The 20,083-nt window shown below is 45.0% G+C and overlaps 1 protein-coding gene across 1 annotated transcript in view; it reads left to right on the top strand.

Annotated features, from left to right (window-relative positions):
• LOC118083835 (dynein axonemal heavy chain 11-like) overlaps window positions 1–20,083 on the top strand; it is a 236,863-nt gene that overhangs the window by 38,236 nt on the left and 178,544 nt on the right. Inside the window, exons 16-24 of the mRNA XM_060272909.2 lie at window positions 138–392; window positions 516–685; window positions 1,471–1,690; window positions 4,932–5,048; window positions 5,594–5,680; window positions 7,388–7,546; window positions 17,686–17,769; window positions 19,609–19,767; window positions 19,867–19,989. Coding sequence (XP_060128892.2) covers window positions 138–392; window positions 516–685; window positions 1,471–1,690; window positions 4,932–5,048; window positions 5,594–5,680; window positions 7,388–7,546; window positions 17,686–17,769; window positions 19,609–19,767; window positions 19,867–19,989 — 1,374 coding nt within the window. The remainder of the gene's footprint in view (window positions 1–137; window positions 393–515; window positions 686–1,470; window positions 1,691–4,931; window positions 5,049–5,593; window positions 5,681–7,387; window positions 7,547–17,685; window positions 17,770–19,608; window positions 19,768–19,866; window positions 19,990–20,083) is intronic.

Below are 20,083 nucleotides of genomic sequence, written 5' to 3'. Positions count from 1 at the left end.
AGTTGGCCTGGGGCCTTGCTGCAGTCTCTCTCCCCCTCTATATCTATATCTATATCTATATCTATATCTATATCTATCTATATCCATATCTATAAAATCATTGAACCAACTCTCTCTGGTTTTATTTTCACATTTAGGATGATGTGGACCAGATGGATACACTGGATAAAATGCGCCGGGAAATCATGAGCAGGGTGCACTCGGTCATTGTTAATGTTCAGGAATATCAAAGCTACTTTAGGAAATACAGCCACTTATGGATGGATGATAAAGCCAAATTTATGAAGCAGTTCCTTCTCTATGGACGATTTCTCCGTACTGAAGAGCTGGAATTATATGCAGACTATGAACTTCAGAAATGTTCCCCACAGTTAAATCACTTTAAACAACAGGTACTTTGTCATTTTTAAATATCTTTTCATCTGCTTCTGTTAGTTGTGTTCCATTAAGCTGTTTACACAATTTTGATCTTCCAATTAAAATACCAGAATTTTAATCACACCTTGTTCCTTAAGATCAGCATTTATGAAGCCCTGCATGAAGAAGTAAGCAAGTTTGAGAACCAGAAGATTTTTAACGGCTGGTTTCAAGTTGATATTAAGCCTTTTAAGATAGCTGTGATGAATGTTATTAAAAAATGGAGCTGGATGTTTCAGGAGCATCTGCTCAACTACGTAGCCCAAAGGTAAGCCCGTGTTTGATGTCTTTTAAAAAGGCTTTTGAATTTTACATCTTTTGAAACGGGGGTGGAACCATGCTCATTTCATTAAATTTTGAGTAGGGGAGAAACAAGGGCACAGAGCGTCACCAAAGCCAAACAAAAACCACCATAAAAAGTTTGATCCCAGCAAAGCAGAACCGCGGATGATCTTGTACAAAGGACCTGCTCTGCTGAATGGTCCTTAAATATGTCCTTTTGTGGGTTAATTGCTTTGAAGAAGAAGCAGGGGTCAGCTTCCCTGACCACACCTCCAATGAGGAGTGTGGATGTCTGCAGGAGGCAAGGCTATATACACACAGACTTCCATATGAGCCAGAACCCCAATTATGTAGGGTTCCAACTGCTGTTGAAGGCTGCATGTCAGTGGACAGCCCTGTGTGCTGAGCCAATGAACATGCAGATGGAAGCTTCTCACTGGGGAACCGCAAGACTAGGAGTCAAAGGTGGCACCTCTAGAGACTCTTTCCAGGCCTATAATCCACACAGCCCCCCATGCCACAGTGCCTCTGCCCAGGCAACACCTCTTGCCAGCCCTGCTCTGTTCCTTCCTTGATTATTTTTGCTTGGCTAGCATGTTTTCTAGAGTTGTGATAATGCTTCTTATTTGCCTGGAGGATGGGGGATGCGTGTGGAACAGCTGAATGGATGTGTGCACATGTGATCTGGAAAGGTCCTTAAAGTGTAATGAAGTTCTATGAAAGCAGCAAACTCAATACGTGTTAGTTGCTGACATCATCACCTTGTTCTAGCATTACAGAATTAGCCAAGTTCATCCATGAAACGGAAAAAGGGTTAGTTAAGAAAGTGAATGAAGGAGATTATGCGGTTCTGGTTGAAATAATGGGACACCTCATGGCTATCCGCGACCGACAGTCCATTGAAGATATTTTCAAGCCTCTAAAATCCACAGCTGAATTGCTGCGAAGCTATGGGCAACAGCTACCAGAGCAGATTTACACAGAACTTGAGGTAAAAATTCAACTGTTGTTGTTGTTGTTGTTGTTGTTGTTGTTGTTGTTGTTGTTGTTGTTGTTGTATCTGCTGAGTTGTTGTTGTTGTTGTTGTTGTTGTTGTTGTTGTTGTTGTTGTTGTTGTTGTTATATCAATTAAATTTGTATACCACCCTGTTCCCACAGGTCTCAGGGCATTTACAACATAAAACCACAAAATACATAATATTTAGAAACTGATAATAAAAAGAAGTTTCATAACGTTTGCTGCTTACAGAGGTCTTCTCAACATGTTAGGGCCCAGTGAGGTCAGAGGCAAGCAGTCAACATAAGGAGAGCCCTGCTGGATCGGACCAAATGCTCACCGGGTCCCAGTAATCTGTTCTCCCAGTGACCAAGTAGATGCCCACAAGCAGAGAATGAACAAAAATAGGTCTCCTCTTTTTCACGATGCCCAGGAACTGGTATTCTGAGGCATTCCCCCTCTGATACTTGGAGGCACCACAAAGCCATGGTCATGACTAATGAGCACTGAGAGTCACATCTTCCATGAATTTGTCTAATCCCCTTGTAAGGCCATCCAAGTTGGAAGACCTTCACTGCATCTTCCATCGCGTGAATAAGTGCTTCCTTTTATTCTCCCTGAATCTGCAAGCATGCCAGCAGAGGAAGAAGGGAGAGGCAGTGGGGAGCTTGGCACAGTGTGGATGTGGCGAAAGAAGCATTTGTCTTTACCACTGCTGTGCTGATCTCCACCTTGCCTGCCTGCCCTTGGTACCCAACAGCAATGCCTAGCATTCAGAAGCCAGGTATGCAATGCCACCCTGCCTGTGCAGCCCTGCCAACCACTAACATCTAATACTATCTACTATTATATATAACACTGGCTACTGCCCTATGTTTAGAACCAACCCTAGAAAGCAGCCCTGAGTCGGTTCTGAAACCAGGGCCACCTCACAAGGTGAGTCATTGCTGAAAGCACAGATTCTTATAGGATGCTAAATTTGACATTCATTCACTAGGCCTGAGAATTTAATATACATAAGCAATCTACTGACAATGAATCCATAAATGAGAGCACAAAGACATTTCTGCCTATAAATTGCACCTTAAAGACAATCTTTCCATAGTAAAAAAACACACACACCATGTTTTCAATGAAGTACTTAAAATAAATGAGAATTTAGAACAGAAAAAATAAGCCAATCAAGCTGACATGCTTCCAAGTTTCATACCAAGCATGAAATATTTTCATTTCTTGGGAAATGACACAACACAAAAAAGAAGTCCAGCAGATTTATGCATAGAACTAGATATTTATGAAAAGGTGGGCTCGATAATACTGCAACAGTTTTGGTTTTTTTTACTAACCTTTCCTTTGGAATTAAAGTTTTAGAACAAAGTTGATGCCAATATCTTATTTGATATTTCATATTTTATTCTCCTTAACTCCATCTATCTATTTACCCCCCTTTCCTTTTTAAAAAATATCTCCTAGGGGTTTTACTTGTTTACAGATTTCCTTTCTCAGACGTCTAGTACCTAACACTCCAATTCATCCTTGTTATAACATTCCCAGTATTTCCGCATTTTACCTCTGGTTCTAAACCTGTAAGAAGTGTGACTCTGCACTCATCGCCACTCCCCTTTATCCCACGATTACTTCCATTTGTACTAAATTCAGGTAGGTAGCTGTGTTGGTCTGACGTAGTCAAAACAAAAGATTAAAAAATGGTCCAGTAGCACCTTAGAGACCAACTAAGTTTGTTCTGGGTATAAGCTTTTGTGTACATGCACACTTCTTCAGATACACTGTATTCAGTTCTGCCGGGACTTGGAAGCATTTTCCCACTGTCTATGCCTGAGGGAGTACTTTCAACACACACAAGAACAAGACAAAGAAGAACAAGCAGCATCTTCACAACACAACATCTCTCAACCTACAGGGGAACAGCAACCACCCTCCCAACCCACCAATGAACAGAACATGGACAACTGCCATCAAAAAATGTTACAAAAAAAGAGACTCCACAATATGGACCCCTCTTGATGGACGCAATACCACACTAGATCTGTACATCGATTGCTTCTGTCACCTTCTGCAGCGGAAGCAATCGATGTACAGATCTAGTGTGGTATTGCGTCCATCAAGAGGGGTTCACAGAAGGTGACTTCTGTTTCAGTGTATCTGAAGAAGTGTGCATGCACACGAAAGCTTATACCCAGAACAAACTTAGTTGGTCTCTAAGGTGCTACTGGACAACTTTTTAATTTTTTATTTGTTTATTTTTTCCTACTGTGATTTCTAGGCATGGGTCCAAAAGGCTTTTCTTTTGTCCTGCCGCTTTCCCCAGGAAAACCCACAGTTTACTGCTGAATCAGAATAAACATCAGTCTGCAGAAAACCCAGTTGATGTTTGTTCCTATTTAGCAGTAAAGCACAGGTTTTCCTGAGCGGGACAATAGAAAAACCTCTCGGACCTATGCCTAGAAATGATGGGACAAATGGGAGTGTGGGTGAGCCCTCTTGTTGGTCCTCCTTGATCTGTTGGTTGCTCTTGATACCACTGACCCTGGTATCCTCCTGGTGTGGCTATTAGGAATTTGGGGTACTTTGGTTCTACTTTTGCCTCTAGGACCATGAGCAGATGTACCATTTTGCGGAAATGTCGGTTCCTTCCATCCCCCCCCCCATTTATATGAAGCTATTGAGAGATGTTATATGGATATTTGGAGCTTGATGTCACAAATCTGTGAATAACACCCAGCTCCATTTCTTCATAAAAGGGAATCACTGTCAGGGCAGCTTCCAGCATATATACAAACATAGTAAAACATTAAACCTCTTTTATCTCCTTGACATCTGATGGGAGGGCATTCCACAGGATGGGTGCCACTACCAAGAAGGCCATAACTTAACACAAACATCAAATACCTGAAGTGAACTGTAATGCCACTTGGATATTAACTATGTGGGTGACTTATGGTATATTCAAATATTCACAGGTAAGAAAGTGTGGTTCCTCTGTTCTTTAAACAAAAGGTAATACCTGCCACATACTATGCTGCAGGCAATGGAGATGAATTTCTACAAGTCTACAATTGCAGAGAATAATGGGGTGGAGAGTAAAAGGCACAAATGTACCAGGGTAGGGGAAAAAAGAAAGTGAAAATAAGACATGTGTACAATCCTTTGTGAAAGGAAGGTTTGCTGACTTGATGTGCCAAGGAACAAACAATATCGGTTTGTGCGTTGTTAGGAATTACCTGAAAAGTGGAAGAATCTTAAAAAGATTGCCTTCACTGTGAAGCATGAAGTGGCTCCTCTACAGTCCAATGAAGTGTCTGTTATCAGAAGAAAATGTGTACTTTTTGAGGTGAGATCAGTTCTGTGCTGTGAACTGGATGATTTTTCATTTTTTGTTCCGATAACAAGCTGGTGGCAAGCTTCACTGAACTGAGAAATTGTAAACTCTTAGAAAAGGCTGTCTAAAGATAACAATTCAATGTTTCTGGTAATATATTCCGGATGAATCTGATAATTTAAAGCCCACTTCACCTAAAAGTGGGAATGATGCTTGCGTCCTCTTTATCTTCAATTATGTCTAATCTGTTTCTACTTCAAACATGGTGCCTGCCACTGTTGTCAGATCAAATGTAGATTTTAAATGTTTTATGCTTATCCACCGGGAATGTTTTAAATGTATGTGCGATGTGATTTGTGTCGGGGTTGTGCAGGCTATGTTAAATAAAGTTTTAAGCAAATTCAAGGGGACTTAAATGAAATGATTCAGGGTTCATGAGATGGAACGTACTTAATAGATAGCAGCCAAGGAAAAGTTATGGTATCATCTCAATGGATCACCTGCTTAACCTTTCAGGAACTCAACTTTTGTGTTTGTGTGTGCGCTATGTCTTTCAGGTTAAACAGCAAGAGTTCAGAAACAGATTTAAAAATGAAGCCATCTTTAGATTTGATGCTGGGAATCCATATGCATGCATGGACAAGGTAACTTTTTTTTCTGGATTAGACACTTCAGTCACACTTAAGAAAAACTAGAAACAGCTACATTTTCTGGCATTTTTATTGGCCCTGTTCCTGTGTCATTAACACCAAAAATATTTGACAGACAAATGTTTTCCTGGCATGGAGAAAAGTAGTGAGTGATGCGTAACTTATCTGATTCTCTGCATTAGACTGCTGTCAAAGGCACCAGGACCAAGTTCAAAGTGGCAACTCTCTCTATATCTAAGATATATACATATAAATGTCTAGGAGAGTTCCAACAAGGGACGCAACCTGAAGCTAAATATCTTGAACTTTTCCACAGCTATCTTGGGTGAGGGACGTCAAATTTGTATGACCCGTTTAAGACTAGCCTCAGTGAAAGGAATTACAATATTTTCCCAGATGTAACTTGGGGTTTTCCATAGTCCCATTTTACTCAGGACTTACTAGAACCTAGCTTAGGAGACCTTACCTCAATCAAGAGGAAAGAAGGCAGTATCAAAATGTTTCTTTTTTAAGGCAAAACCCCCAAATCGGTGTTCAGAAAGCAGACATTTATTGTAGTATGTTTCATGTGCAATATGTTTTGATTAATTGGTTTTTTTTACCACAGACAAGAAAATCTCACAATGTTGTATCCATTATCATGTTGCAGCAATTCACTTTGAGTGTGTTGTCTCTGATAAATGGAAAGTAAAAAAAATAAAATGAAATCGTTATAAAGTGCTCCTGAGCATTTACAGGCCACATTTCTTTCACTACAATTTAATCTCAAGCAGTTTTAAAAATGTTCCAGATTATAGAGGGGGGCTTCAAGGTCAAAAGGGGCGCATGGTTCAAGAGCAAGGATGGAGATCCTGTGGTCCAGCAGGTGTCATTGGACTCCAACTCTGATCAGCTAAAGCCAACATGGTCAATGGTCAAAAATGATGGGAGCTGTAGTCCAACAGCATCTGCAGGGCCCGAGGTCTCCCACCCTTGTTTAAAAAAGTAACAGTGTTAGCCTCTTGTCTCCAAAGGTAACTGGGAGGAGCTTCAATATTTTCTGAATTGGCCCTTGACCTTGTGTGACCTTGGATGCAACAGTTTGGCACACCCATCAATTATCTTGCATACTTCGATTGATGGCAAACAAAACTGACTCCATTTATTCATGTATTAAAGCATTTATAGCTTGCTCTTCATGAGTCCTGATAATCAGGATAGCGTACAACCAAACTTCTATGCAAAGGACACTAGACCCAGCTCATCAAGATGAATAGAAATACTCACAGTAAGAGTATTTGTAAAAAAAGCAACAGGGCAGGCTAAACAGTCACCCACACAAAAAGCAAGTCTAAAACCATTTAAGATTTCTGAACAAATTAGTAACTTTTAACTTGACTTGTTACCAAAACAGTAACAATGTTAGTGCCTTTTGTATTTGTAAGAAGAGGGAATTTCACATTGTGCAAACACTCAGATTATTTCCCTGGGTAGAATTCCTATGGAAGAATTGCCCTTCTTCAGATCTACTGTAATCTGTTACTTCTCTAGTATTTACCTCTAAAAAATTAGCAATATGTTTCCTCAATACTTATCAAAATCAAAGAACATCAGAATCAAAGTTTTCAGTTGAGACATCCATATATCCAGGTTCTTGTGAACATGTAAGCAAAAACCTGGTGCTTTTGCTTGATAATAAGTTTCAAAATGGCGTCCTTGCAGACTCATAAAGACATTGCAAAACTAGAGACAGAAATGAAAATGCTGCAGGAAACTGCAAAGCTTTTTGAAGTGAGTGTACCAGAATACAAGCAGCTGAAGCAGTGCCGTACTGATGCCATCTTGCTTAAATCAGTCTGGGATATGGTGGTGTTTGTCCAGGTAAGGACTTGCTTTTGCCATTTGCATGAAAGGGGTGTTATTTCAGAGAGGACAGAATGAAGTGGTACAAGATTGCTTTGTGATTTGGTGGGTCCTGTGTTGATTATGTCTGTGACCTGCTGGGTCATGGAAACAGTAACAAGTTTATGGAGATAAGGAATGAAGCAAAATACTACGGTAAAAGGAGATTACCAAGAACCCAAAACTCAAGATTTGGGTTGCTTGTTTGTCCAGCCAGCAATTGAGAAACAAAATCAGCCTCTTGTCAGCTCCTTTCCAGGCATACCAGATCACAATTCAAATTCACCTACCCCATCAATGACCATTTATCCCTTTATAATTGTTGGTGTTTTTAAGAGTCTGTTGATGATGCAAGTCTGTTTCCAGACAGTCAATAAGCAATTTGAACACTTCACCCGTTCAGGCTTAATGTGGCTTTGGGCTGATCTGCCTCCCTCCTTCTCTCAGGTGCCCTGATGCTCTCCTTTCTGTCCCATTGCTTTGCGCAAACATACCATAGTTGGTGTCCAAAACAGAAACAGAAAGCCATTTCATACTGTGGTTTCTAACTCTACTATGAATGCAAGCCATGGTTTGCTCAAATCAGGAAGCTGAGAACACTAGAAGGAGGGAGAGATGGGCATGTGTCAGAAGTCCACTCACAATCTTTTTTTTAAAAAAAAATATTTTTATTAATTTTCCAATTAAAACCAATTATATCACATTCAATATTTCAAATTATACACATATATATATCAATCAAACCGAATGTTATGCCAAATCATCTAAAGAATTTTTTATTTGGGTTCCCATGCTTCAAGAAATTGGGAATTCCTCGCAACTGTCCACTGCCGTCTTTTTTCTAAAGTTCAAATCGTCCTCCAAGTTCATAATAATCCAGATCTTCCCCTTACAGTCACATAGATGTTTTCCACTTTCATCCGATTGTTTCCCAGCTGCTGAGATAAATATCAAACAAAGTTTCACAGATGTTCTTTCTCCTGTGTGAGTTAATCAGTCCAGCCTCCCCATAAATCTTCTTAATGGAGCTCCCTGTTGCGTCGAAGCAGCACGAAGCAGCGCCATCTTAAAAAGCTCAAATCACTTTCGTTTTCTCTCATAGCCATGAAGATTTACGATCATTATAGAATTTACAGCTTTTCCAGGCAGGAGACCCAAACATCAAACCATAAACTCTTGGTAAATTAATGGATCTCCTTGCCCTATAGCTGAACTTAGCTTCAGGTCGCTGCTCCAATTTAAAGTGCGTCACAGCTCATAAATCCTCCGAACGCGTCCAGAACTCCTTCCGTCCGACTAGGGGGGGGCTTTTCTCATCGGCAACTCCACATCTTTAAAAAATATGCTCAGTAACAACAGTTATAAAGTTCAACTCACACAGTCTTTTGCTTCTCTTTCACTCCAAACAAGCCAGGACATCGCGTCCGGGAAGGTACGAGGCAACAATATGAAGAAAAAAAAATAAAAACTCACTTCCCTTATCGCTCCGTCCCCATCAATCCTTCTTCCAGATGCTGTACAATCTTTGACTCCTCTCCCTCAGCAGCATAAATTTCTCAGCAGTAAACAGCGCTTCTTCCCCTCCTTCTGAAGTATGTCCATAGATTTAAGCCTAATTATCTTCTTTAACCATGGAAATCCCCGCCATGCAGATTAGCGTCCGGGAGTCCTGGCCCTCGTAAGTGCTCAGCCCAAGCTCCCCCCACTCCAAAAACAGTCGGAGTGGGTCTGGGGGCATCGCGGGCCAGCGGCCCCTCTCCGTAACCCCCGGAGAGGGTAGGGGGTTGCCATTTACTCCCCTAGCAACCGCCAAATTCCTTACGAAGGTCAGAGAGATGGAAAACAGGTCCGCCATTCCTGCAGGCGGAAACCGGAACCAGAAGTCCACTCACAATCCATGGTTTGGCCATTGCTTCTGAACCTGTTGTTGAAGTTTGTAAAAGTTCTCCCCATGTCTAAAGAACAAAGACTTTCCTTAGATATCATGTGTGAATTCACACTTCAAAAATAAGAACGTGGTTAGAGCCTATCAGGCCTGATAATGGATCCCGTCCCCCCTGAATCAAGTGGTATATCAGTTTTATTAAATAAATAAATAGCTTATTCTCAAGAGGATTTTGTTGGCACACTTACTGACCCATTCATAGATCAAAACAGATTTATATTTGTGTTTGTTTTCTGTGGACATACAAAGCTGTTTTTACTGAATCATGTGACTGCTTCACATGATTTTGTCCCTTCTGACATGCAGCAGATCCTAAACAGTCTCAAGTTTGCTTTAATCAAGAGATTTGAGGATTGAATATGGGACCTTCTGCTATTCCCCATCACTATAATAATAATAATAATAATAATAATAATAATAATAATAATAATAATAATAATCTAGGGAGGTGTGGAAGTTTACTACCATAGATCCCAGAAAATGATGACAAAGCTGAAGGCATTGGAATTACTTGTTGTATCCCTCATCTGACAAAATAAAAGAGAATTTCCTGATGGGAATTGTTGTGGTTTGAATGAGCTTGAAATAGGCTCCTCTGATGGGAGAAAAATATGTCCTTGAAAATTAATTCCATTCTATTTCTGCTTTGTGCCATGTGGCAAGTGCATGTATGACAATGTTAAATTATTTATGAACATGTGCCTAAAATGAATAAAACACACAGGAACAATGCTAAGAAAAACCAGATGCTAGAGATGCACATCAATATTCTATTTGATGATCTTCTGTCTCTAATGATCCTAGGATTTCCATTTTGTGTCATTTCCAAGTCTGTTTACATTTAAAAAAAAACCAAATGGAAATAACGGGTGTCAGTGATAAACCTGGAAAAAAGAAACTCTAAGGGAATGTTCCTTTCCTTTCCCTATACAACATTCCATATAAATGCATAACCTGAGATGGAACCAAATGGTTCCTTTCTACAACAGAAGAGTCCTTCCATCAGAGGAAAGGAACCATTTAATTTGGTACAATGTGTTTCCTTAGTCAACTGATGGAGTCCATTTTTGCTTTTTAAAAGGGGGGGAGAGAAAAGAAGCATTAAAAAATGTGCATTGTTTCATCATTTGTCCTTCCATCTTTGGCAATTTTTATTTTCTGAGCAGATAAGACTATAAGATGCTGAGTCTGACAGTTTCTTATTTGGTGGTAAATAATGCCCTGAATGAAAACTTGGAAACCCAGACATTCAATGAGCATGATTACATTTTTTAATTTTTTGGCAATTTGTCATTCCTGTCAGTCAATGTAAAAGTGAAAAGGATGAAGCTGTTGTTTGAGCACTCCACCACTACAAGGACCCAGATGTTCCTATACATCTGTTGCTGCTATTGTTTCTATAAAATCTGTTTATAGGGGGTTGCTAAGTTGACAACTGAGTCAGTGAAGGCTTGAGCCAATTTACCAACTCTACATTTCATTTGTATAGTTCATGATGGAAAACGAACTAAAAACAGTTTGTATGAAAGATATAATTTGGCATTGGCACTAATGTGTTCCTCTGTTCACAAAAATGCAGAAATGCCCACCAGATTTTACCTTCATTTGTAGCCCCTTCACCTCAATCAATCTATACTGAAATATACTCGGAGTCGAGAGTGAATTTCATGCTCTTTATTCAGCTCATAGTCATCAAGGAGGAGAAGAGAAGACGAATGGCTCTTTTCCCAAAACCATCTGCTTATATACATTATTTACACAATGGGCCTTGCGTGATTGGCTACTTCAGGGCTACACCTGTGGGCCAATTATATTGTGGATTGACTTCTGCCTGCAGCCTGATTGGCTGCTCCTACAGGCCAATCAGGTAGCAGATTCACTTCTGCCAGCCGCCTGATTGGCTGCTCCAGCAGGCCAATCAGGTTGCGGATTCACCTCCACCTGGAGTTGGATTGGGTAGCTCCCGCTGATTCTGAATCCTATTGTTCTAGGATTCAGCTCAGTACATAACACCCCTCCCCTCTAAGTTCCAGTCCTGCCCGGGAAGTTGCATTCGTAGTCCCCAAGGTCTGCTGGCCGCCTCCGTGTGCGTTGTGGCCTGGGGTGTTCCTTGGTCAGGGGTTCTGGTTCTGGCTCGTGTTCCGAGGCTGCTGGCTGTGCCGGGGCTGTCTGGTCTGGCGCCACTGAACCACTAGGTTGTAGCTCTGGTTCCGGTGTCCTTCCAGCCTCGGGGCGCCCCTCTGTGCCTACTGCTTCTGCTTCCCCTGCCCACCCCTCTCGCTCTACAGGCCTCACTGCCCTGCTGTCCCCTTGGGACCCCTCTGTCCTGCTCTCCTCCCGGGTTCCTCCTGGGAATCGTCGCCGTAGCTGGTCGCAGTGGCGGCGCCAACATTGCCCCCCTTCCGTTAGTACCTCGTACGACACGGGACCGGTCACCTTGGTGACTGTGGCGGGTACCCATGCTGGGCCTGCCCCAAAATTCTTTGCATACACTGGGTCCTGGGCCACAAATGTCCGGGGGTTCCTGCCTTTCCCCACCACTACCTCATCCTGAGCTCTGTCGGGGTGAAGTCGGTCCAGTCTAGTTGCAAGGCGCCGGCCCATTAGTAATTCAGCTGGGCTCCGGCCCGTCGTTGTGCTTGGGGTGCTGTGCTGTGCTAGAAGAAATGCGGCAAGGCGGTATTCCCAGTCCCCTTGTGTCATGCGGCGGAGGCTGTCCTTGGTGGTCCGCACCATGCGCTCCGCTTGGCCATTGGTGGCAGGGTGGAATGGTGCTGAGCGGATGTGGCGGATGGCGTTCTGCGCTGTGAAGGTCTGGAACTCCTCTGACGTGAATGCGGTTCCATTGTCCGAGACGAGGGTGTCAGGGAGCCCGTGGGTCGCAAACAGCTTACGTAGTACCCGGATGGCTGCTGCCGTAGAAGTGGATGGTACCAGTGCGACCTCCAGCCATTTGGTGTAGGAATCCACCACTATGAAGAATGTTTTTCCCTGGAAGGGGCCAGCGAAGTCCACATGCAAGTGTGACCATGGATGTCGGGCGGACTCCCAGGGCTGGACTGGGGCCCTTGGGGGATCCGGGCGGGATTCTTGGCAGGACTGGCAGTGTTGGACCCAGGCCTCTATCTCTCTGTCAATCCCCGGCCACCACACATAACTCCTGGCAAGGGCCTTCATCCTCACTACCCCTGGGTGTGTCTCGTGTAGGGCTGTGAGGACCCTTTTGCGGAGGGGCTGGGGAACAACAACCCTGCTTCCCCATAACAGGCACCCCTTGTGGGCCGACAGTTCATGTTTGCGGTTTGTGTAGCCAGCGAATTCTGGCCCGGGGCTGCTGCTGGGCCATCCTCGCCACACCCAGTTCAGGACCCGGGAGATGACCCTATCTTTTGTGGAATGGTGCGCAACTTCTTGTGCCTGAATGGGTCGGTCGGGAAGCAGCTCCAGGGTCATAACCTCTTGCGCAGGCGCTGGGTCGGGGCCTGTTTCTGGTAGTGGTAGCCTGCTGAGGGCGTCTGCGTGGCCCATCGCCTTCCCAGGGCGGTGGATTAGTGCATACTGGTAGCCGGCAAGGAAAATTGACCACCTGAGGACACGTGGAGACAACACTTGGGGGGTCTGCTTCTCAGGGGCAAACAGGCCAAGCAACGGCTTGTGGTCAGTCACTATGGTAAAGGGCCGCCCGTACAAGAAATCATGGAATTTTTTTACGCCCTTCACGATTGCCAGACCCTCCTTGTCAATCTGTGAGTAGTTTCGTTCAGCTGCAGCAAGCGTCTGGGAGAAGTATGCCACCGGCACCTCTCTTCCATCCGGGAGTTGGTGTCCCAGGACAGCGCCGATGCCATAGGGAGAGGCGTCGCATGCCAGCACCACTGGCAGCCTCTCGTCGAAGTGTGCTAAGACCGAGTTCGAGACGAGCAAGTCCTTGACTGCCTGGAATGCGGCCCTTTGTCGCTGGCCCCACACCCAAGGGGCCCTTTTATCTAGGAGTCTGTGTAGGGGCTCCGCTACCGCTGCCTTATGGGGAAGGAAGGCATGGTAAAAGTTCAATAGTCCCAAGAATGACTGAAGTTCGGGCTTGCTCTTGGGCGCTGGGGCCTCAAAATGGCCCGTACCTTGTCACCGGTTGGATGGACCCCTTCTGCGTCCACCTTAAATCCCAGAAAGTCCACCTGCGGCACTCCCAGTAAACACTTTTCCCGCTTCACCTTGAGGCCCGCCGTCTGGAAACGGTGCAGGACGGAGCGGAGGCGGTCCTCAAATTCCTCTGGTGTGGGCCCGGCGATCAGTACATCATCGAAGAAGGGGGTGACGCCAGGAATCCCTTTAAGGAGAGAGTCCATTAGATTCTGGAATATGCCTGGTGCCACGCTAACGCCAAATTGCAGCCGCTTTACTCTGAATGCCCCTCTGTGCGTCACAATCGTCTGAGCCTCTGCTGTGGCTTCGTCCACAGGCAACTGTTGATACGCTTGGGCCAAGTCCAGTTTGCCAAAGATTTTTGACCCAGCCAGGGTGGCGAGGACATGGCTGACCACTGGCACTGGGTATGCATGGGCCGTGAGAGCCTTGTTTATGGTGCATTTGTAGTCTGCACAGATGCGGACCGAACCGTTAGGCTTGACGGGTGTGACAATTGGAGTTTCCCAGGGGGCGTTGGGCACCGGCTCCAGCACTCCTTGCTCCACGAGCCGGTCCAATTCCTCGTCTATGCGGGGTTTCAGGGCGAACGGGACCCGGCGGGCCTTGTGCCTGATGGGTCGTACAGCGGGGTCTAGCTGTAGGGCAATGGGGGGTCCTGTATATCGTCCCAATGCCCCATCGAAAACCCCTGGAAACTCTTTGCATATGGCGTCCACGTCCACTTGTAAGCTAGTGCGGTTCACCCCGGTAACGGCTAGCCCCAGAGGTCCAAACCATGCCAGTCCCAGTAAGCTAACGTAGGGGCCCTTAACTACCAGCAAGTCCAATTGTTGCTTTCGCCCTCGATATTGCACCCTGAAGGTCCCCACCCCCATAGTAGGGACCTTACGTTTCTGGAAGTCCCGGAGGGTGAATGGGGCCGGCCTTAGTTTGGGACCCCCATTAGGGCACAGTTCCCTTAATGTTCGGGCCGAGATTATGGATAGAGTTGAACCCGTGTCCAGCTCCATGCGGCATGGGGCTCCCTCTATCTGTACCTCTATATAAATTTTCTCTGTGCTGGGATGGGGCAACTGGAATACCTGGTAGTCCGTGATCTCCGTCGAGTTGCCTTGGTGCATGGTGCCGTGTGACCTGGGGCTCCTGGGTCGGTCATCTGATGCTTGTCGACGGGTGAGTCGAGCCCGACACACCCGGGCGATGTGTCCTAATTTTCTGCACTGCCTGCACTCTGCGTTGCGGAAACGACAGGTCCTCCTCTCGTGGTTCTCCCCGCAGCTTGCACAGTTCCCTCCTTCTCGTCGAGGCTGCTGTGGTGTGTGTGCTGCTTGAGTGCGCCGCTGTACTCTGTGTACTTCCTCCCTGTCAGATTCGGATTCGTCGGTGAGGTCTTCGTGGTAGACCCTCGGTTGGGATGGCGGGGCCAGTCGTGCCTCTTGCGTAGACCTCTCGGCGGCTTCGGTTGCCAGGGCTTCCTCCAGAGCAATCTGGAACGTGAGGTCTTTTTTGGTGTAGAGGCGTCGTTGCAACATCTCGTCCCTCAGGCCACCGACGAGGCGGTCACGAAGCATGTTCTCCAATTCTGAGAAGTTGCATAGCCGGGCGGCTTGGCGGAGGGAGGTCACAAACCCAGTTATGGTTTCCCCCGGGGCTTGCCGCTTTGCGTAGAAGGCATTTCGGCAAGCCACCACTGAGGGCTGTGGCGAGAAGTGCTCCTTCAGCCGATCCATTATTGTTTTGTAGGAGACGGTAGCGACATCTCTAGGTGCAAGGAGAGCCTGGGCGATTTCAAACGTCTCCTCTCCACAGACGCTGAAGAATGTCGCCCTCTTCATGGCATCGTTGGTGACTTCTTTCGCTTGCAGGAGGAAGTTGAAACGGGCGGCGTACCCTTCCCAGTCTCCTGATGCTGGTTTGAATGGCGAGAAGCTGCTGTCGGTTGCCATTCTGGGTTCCTTGGGTCCTGGAGCTGAAGCCTGGATGCACGGTGCGATGCAGCGGTGCAGCAGGTGGCGGTGCTGCGGTGCAGTGCGTGGTGGCGGTCAGCTCAGCAGGATCCCACCTTCGTCGCCAGTGAAATATACTCGGAGTCGAGAGTGAATTTCATGCTCTTTATTCAGCTCATAGTCATCAAGGAGGAGAAGAGAAGACGAATGGCTCTTTTCCCAAAACCATCTGCTTATATACATTATTTACACAATGGGCCTTGCGTGATTGGCTACTTCAGGGCTACACCTGTGGGCCAATTATATTGTGGATTGACTTCTGCCTGCAGCCTGATTGGCTGCTCCTACAGGCCAATCAGGTAGCAGATTCACTTCTGCCAGCCGCCTGATTGGCTGCTCCAGCAGGCCAATCAGGTTGCGGATTCACCTCCACCTGGAGTTGGATTGGGTAGCTCCCGCTGATTCTGAATCCTATTGTTCTAGGATTCAGCTCAGTACATAACATATACCATTGCCAACGAATAGACTTTCACGGGGTGCTGCGGATTGCAGAAGGAAAAGGAGAAGGGAAAGCCCACTTTGGTGAAGATTAACTCTGTTCCATTTATAGAAAGTTTGGGTTGGATCTTAAGATCTTCTAGGATAACGTAGGGTAGGGTTACCAGACGTCCCCGGTTCCTGGGGACAGTCCCTGGATTTGCAAATCTGTCCCTGGACAAATTCCATCCCCGGAATGTCCCCAGATTTGCAAATCTGTCCCCGGGAAACATGGCAGCGGCAGCTTCAGCAGCCTGGAGCCAGCCTGGTAGCGCAGTTGGCTCTGGCTGGCTTTAGGAGCTGCTGACTGCTCACTGCCCACCACATCATATGGGGACTTCCGGTGAGGAAAAATGGCGGGTGCCACGGCAGCAGGCAGCTCCTGAAGCCAGCCAGAGCCAACTGTGCTACCAGGCTGGCTCCGGGCTGCTGACCGCCACTGCCACTGCCGAAGGGGAACCGGGGACGTCCAGCGGTACAGATCTCCTTCCCTCTTCCCCCTTTGTTTTGACTAATCGGGGGAGGCTCGGGAGTCACGGGCAGGCGGCCGTTGCTCAGTTTTTTTAAAAAAAACTCTGGGCATTTATGTTTCACAGGGTGTGAAAGAAGGGATTTGCACCTTATACAACATGCACGTGTGCTTGGGCCCAGGGTCTTTTGCCTCACCATCCCCACTACCCTGTTGCTACTCAGCTCACAAAAAGTGTCCCCGGATTCATTGAAAAAAATCTGGTAACCATAACGTAGGGGAGTCATTTAGGGAGGGGGCAGGCAGTTTCAAACCACATACATGTGAGTCGTCAGAGCTCTGATTGAATATGAAAAGTAGTCATAACAAAATGATCTTAAAATATACTGGTTATGTTTATGTTTTTTTTGCAACTAAGGCTGCACCCCGGAACCCACTTAAGTCCCATCTAAAACCGTCGAAGCCCCATTTAAGCCAGCTTGACTGGTGAGAAAACACTGTTAATCTCAGATTATTTTAAGGCAAACCTTTGAATGTTGCCCTGCTACTGAAACCCAAAAAGGCACATTGATCTTAACATTTAATGAACAACAAGGAAATGAACAGACAGAACTTCATCAATTCTTTTTGATTATACATTTTCTTTTCTTAACCAAGTATGACTGATGATAGCAAGTCGGACAAATGAATTTGAAGTAGGGGAAGAGAGGCTTTCTAGCAAATGATTAAAACATCAACCTCCTCTCTCCAGGTTTTGATGAGAGGGCTTTCTGTTGAACGCGAGAGAATTTCCGTGGGGATGCAATGCCTTTGGAATATGAATCTTCTGGACGATGTTTTTCTCTCCCTTAAAAAGCTAGCAAGATTTTCTAGTGCACAGAATCAAGAATACATGTCTCCTTAGATTAGATTTCAGCCTCAGTAGGTTTCAGATTTTGAAAACCATTTTGTATGCATTGTACATTATACATATTTATACACAGAACCTACAGGTGAGTTTGAAAACTCTCTCTGCATCCTAAGATGCTGCAAAAAAAAGGTAAGTTACGGGATTCTCCTTTCCTCCTATCTACAGATGAGCATTAAAGACTGGATGAAAACTCCATGGAAACAAATAAATGTTGAACAAATGGATGTGGACCTTAGAAGATTTTCAAAGGTGAGAAATACTCCAAATTACTATATTGTATTTACATGCACTGTACTTAACTGAACTGGCAAACCAATCCTATAAACTTTTGCATGCAGTAGAGTATACAGTAACTTTGGGTTCTCGAACTAAAGTGGTGCCCAGTGTCTAAGAAGCACTGCAGAGAAAAGGCATGAGAACTCCCAGCTAGACTTACTTACACTGGTTTTACAGTAATTCCTTCCCCCTCAGAGAACCCCAGGGGCTGACTTCTGTAAAGGCTAGCAAGCTGTAACAGAGAATTCACAGCACCCCTACCATGCTACGATTTCAACATTTCTTTGGCAGAAGCCAAGACAGTTGAAAGTGGTTTGTAGAGTTGCTTTATAGGTTTGCAGAGTAGATAACAGCTTTCTTGTCCTTTTGTCTTGAGCTGTGGGGTGCTTCTAGACAGGCGTTGATTGTGGGATCAGTGCTCCTCATGCATTCAATGAGCCCACACTCATTTGTCATTTGAGAGCCAGTGTGGTGTAGTGGTTAAGAGCGTAGACTCGTAATCTAGGGAACCGGGTTCGAGTCTCCGCTCCTCCACATGCAGCTGCTGGGTGACCTTGGGCTAGTCACACTTCTCTGAAGTCTCTCAGCCTCACTCACCTCACAGAGTGTTTGTTGTGGGGGAGGAGGGGAAAGGAGATTGTTAGCCGCTTTGAGACTCCTTCGGGTAGTGATAAAGCGGGATATCAAATCCAAACTCTTCTTCTTCTTCTTCTTCTTCTTCTTCTTCTTCTTCTTCTTCTTCTTCTTCTTCTTCTTCTTCTTCTTCTTGTGTGTGTATGCCATTGGCATCAAAATCCTATCCACCATTCTACACTCTCTCTTAATTCCAATTTATCTATTCTAGGGAAAATCTGGTTGTAGTAGTAGTAGTAGTAGTAACAACAACAACAACAACAACAACAGCCTCAAATTAAGCCCTGATTGGAATCCCCTTCTTTGGAATCATTGCATTAAACACCGAGTATTTAAATGGTATGCAGTTATAAAATTTGCCTGTTAAATGAATTGATCATATTTTAATTTGTCTGTCTGATTATCTATCTATCTATCTATCTATCTATCTATCTATCTCTCTCTCTCTATCTATCTATCATCTTTCTTTCTTTCTTTCTTTCTTTCTTTCTTTCTTTCTTCTATCTATTTTTGGCTTTTTAAATTAATACACATATGGCCTCACACACTGATACGATACAGCTCTTTTACATACAGCCTATGAAGATACAAGTTATGTGTGTGCAAGCTTTGCCTCTGCACAGAACTGTCTCTGCATTTTTGCTGGGTAGAGATTGCAGGACCAACGGCTATGTGCGTCCATTTTGTCTACATGCAGGCTCTCTGTGGGAAAGCTGGACAATCTGTGAATGATGAGGGGACAGGAGCAATGGACACAATCTCAGCCATAGGTGCCTGTCTGGGGGCCAAGGCTCTTTGGGCCCTCTCAGTGTTTATTTTTAGGGGGCCAGGGCCCCTGATTGTTGAGGCCAAATGCAGAACTGGATGCGGAGTGACGTCAGGACATCGCATTGGGCCCCCTCAATGTTCTTCAGAAGATGGCACCTCTGATCTCAGCCGTGCCCCCCCCAAATGCATTGAGCACCCCCTGTTTGGTCAATTGAACAAATCCTTAGTAGGGAGCACTGCAGTTGCAAAGGAACTTCATTATGCAATACATCCCCCCCCAAGTGTTACATTTGGATGATATCTGGCCTACTGAAAGCTTAAACGTTTAGTTTCTGAAAGCAACATTGTGTTTTACATCTGTCTCCCATTGCTTGCTTCTTGCTTTCTTTTCACGGTTTCTGTACTACACAGGACATGAAGACTTTGGATAAAGGAATACGTGCTTGGCATGTATACGTGGGATTAGAGTCAACCGTTAAGAATTTGTTAACCTCCTTGAGAGCAGTGAATGAACTTCAGAACCCTGCCGTCCGGAAAAGACACTGGCAACAACTTATGGCTGCAACAGGGGTATAGCTTTTTGGCTTCGTACACTGGAGCTGTGTGCACACAAATGCCATGTCTTATCCTGAGCTGCAAATGACTTTTCTTTTCAATTTCGTTTCCCAGGTCTGCTTTGTCATGAACGAAGACACTACACTAGGGGACCTTTTAGCTCTCCAGCTCCACAGGGTAGAAGATGAAGTGAAACATATTGTGGATAAAGCTGTGAAAGAAATGGCAATAGAAAAAGTAGGCCACAGTTAATGTATTACAAGTAACAGCTGCTTTCGTAGGAAATAGTCAACCATCTTAATGACACTGAAGTCAGGGGCGTGGTGTGCTT

The sequence above is a fragment of the Zootoca vivipara genome, chromosome 1, assembly GCF_965207765.1.
Source record: "Zootoca vivipara chromosome 1, rZooViv2.hap1.1, whole genome shotgun sequence".
In the NCBI taxonomy this organism is placed as follows: domain Eukaryota; kingdom Metazoa; phylum Chordata; class Lepidosauria; order Squamata; family Lacertidae; genus Zootoca; species Zootoca vivipara.
Note: the sequence above shows the minus strand (reverse complement) of the source record. Positions and strands in the feature narration are given on the sequence as shown.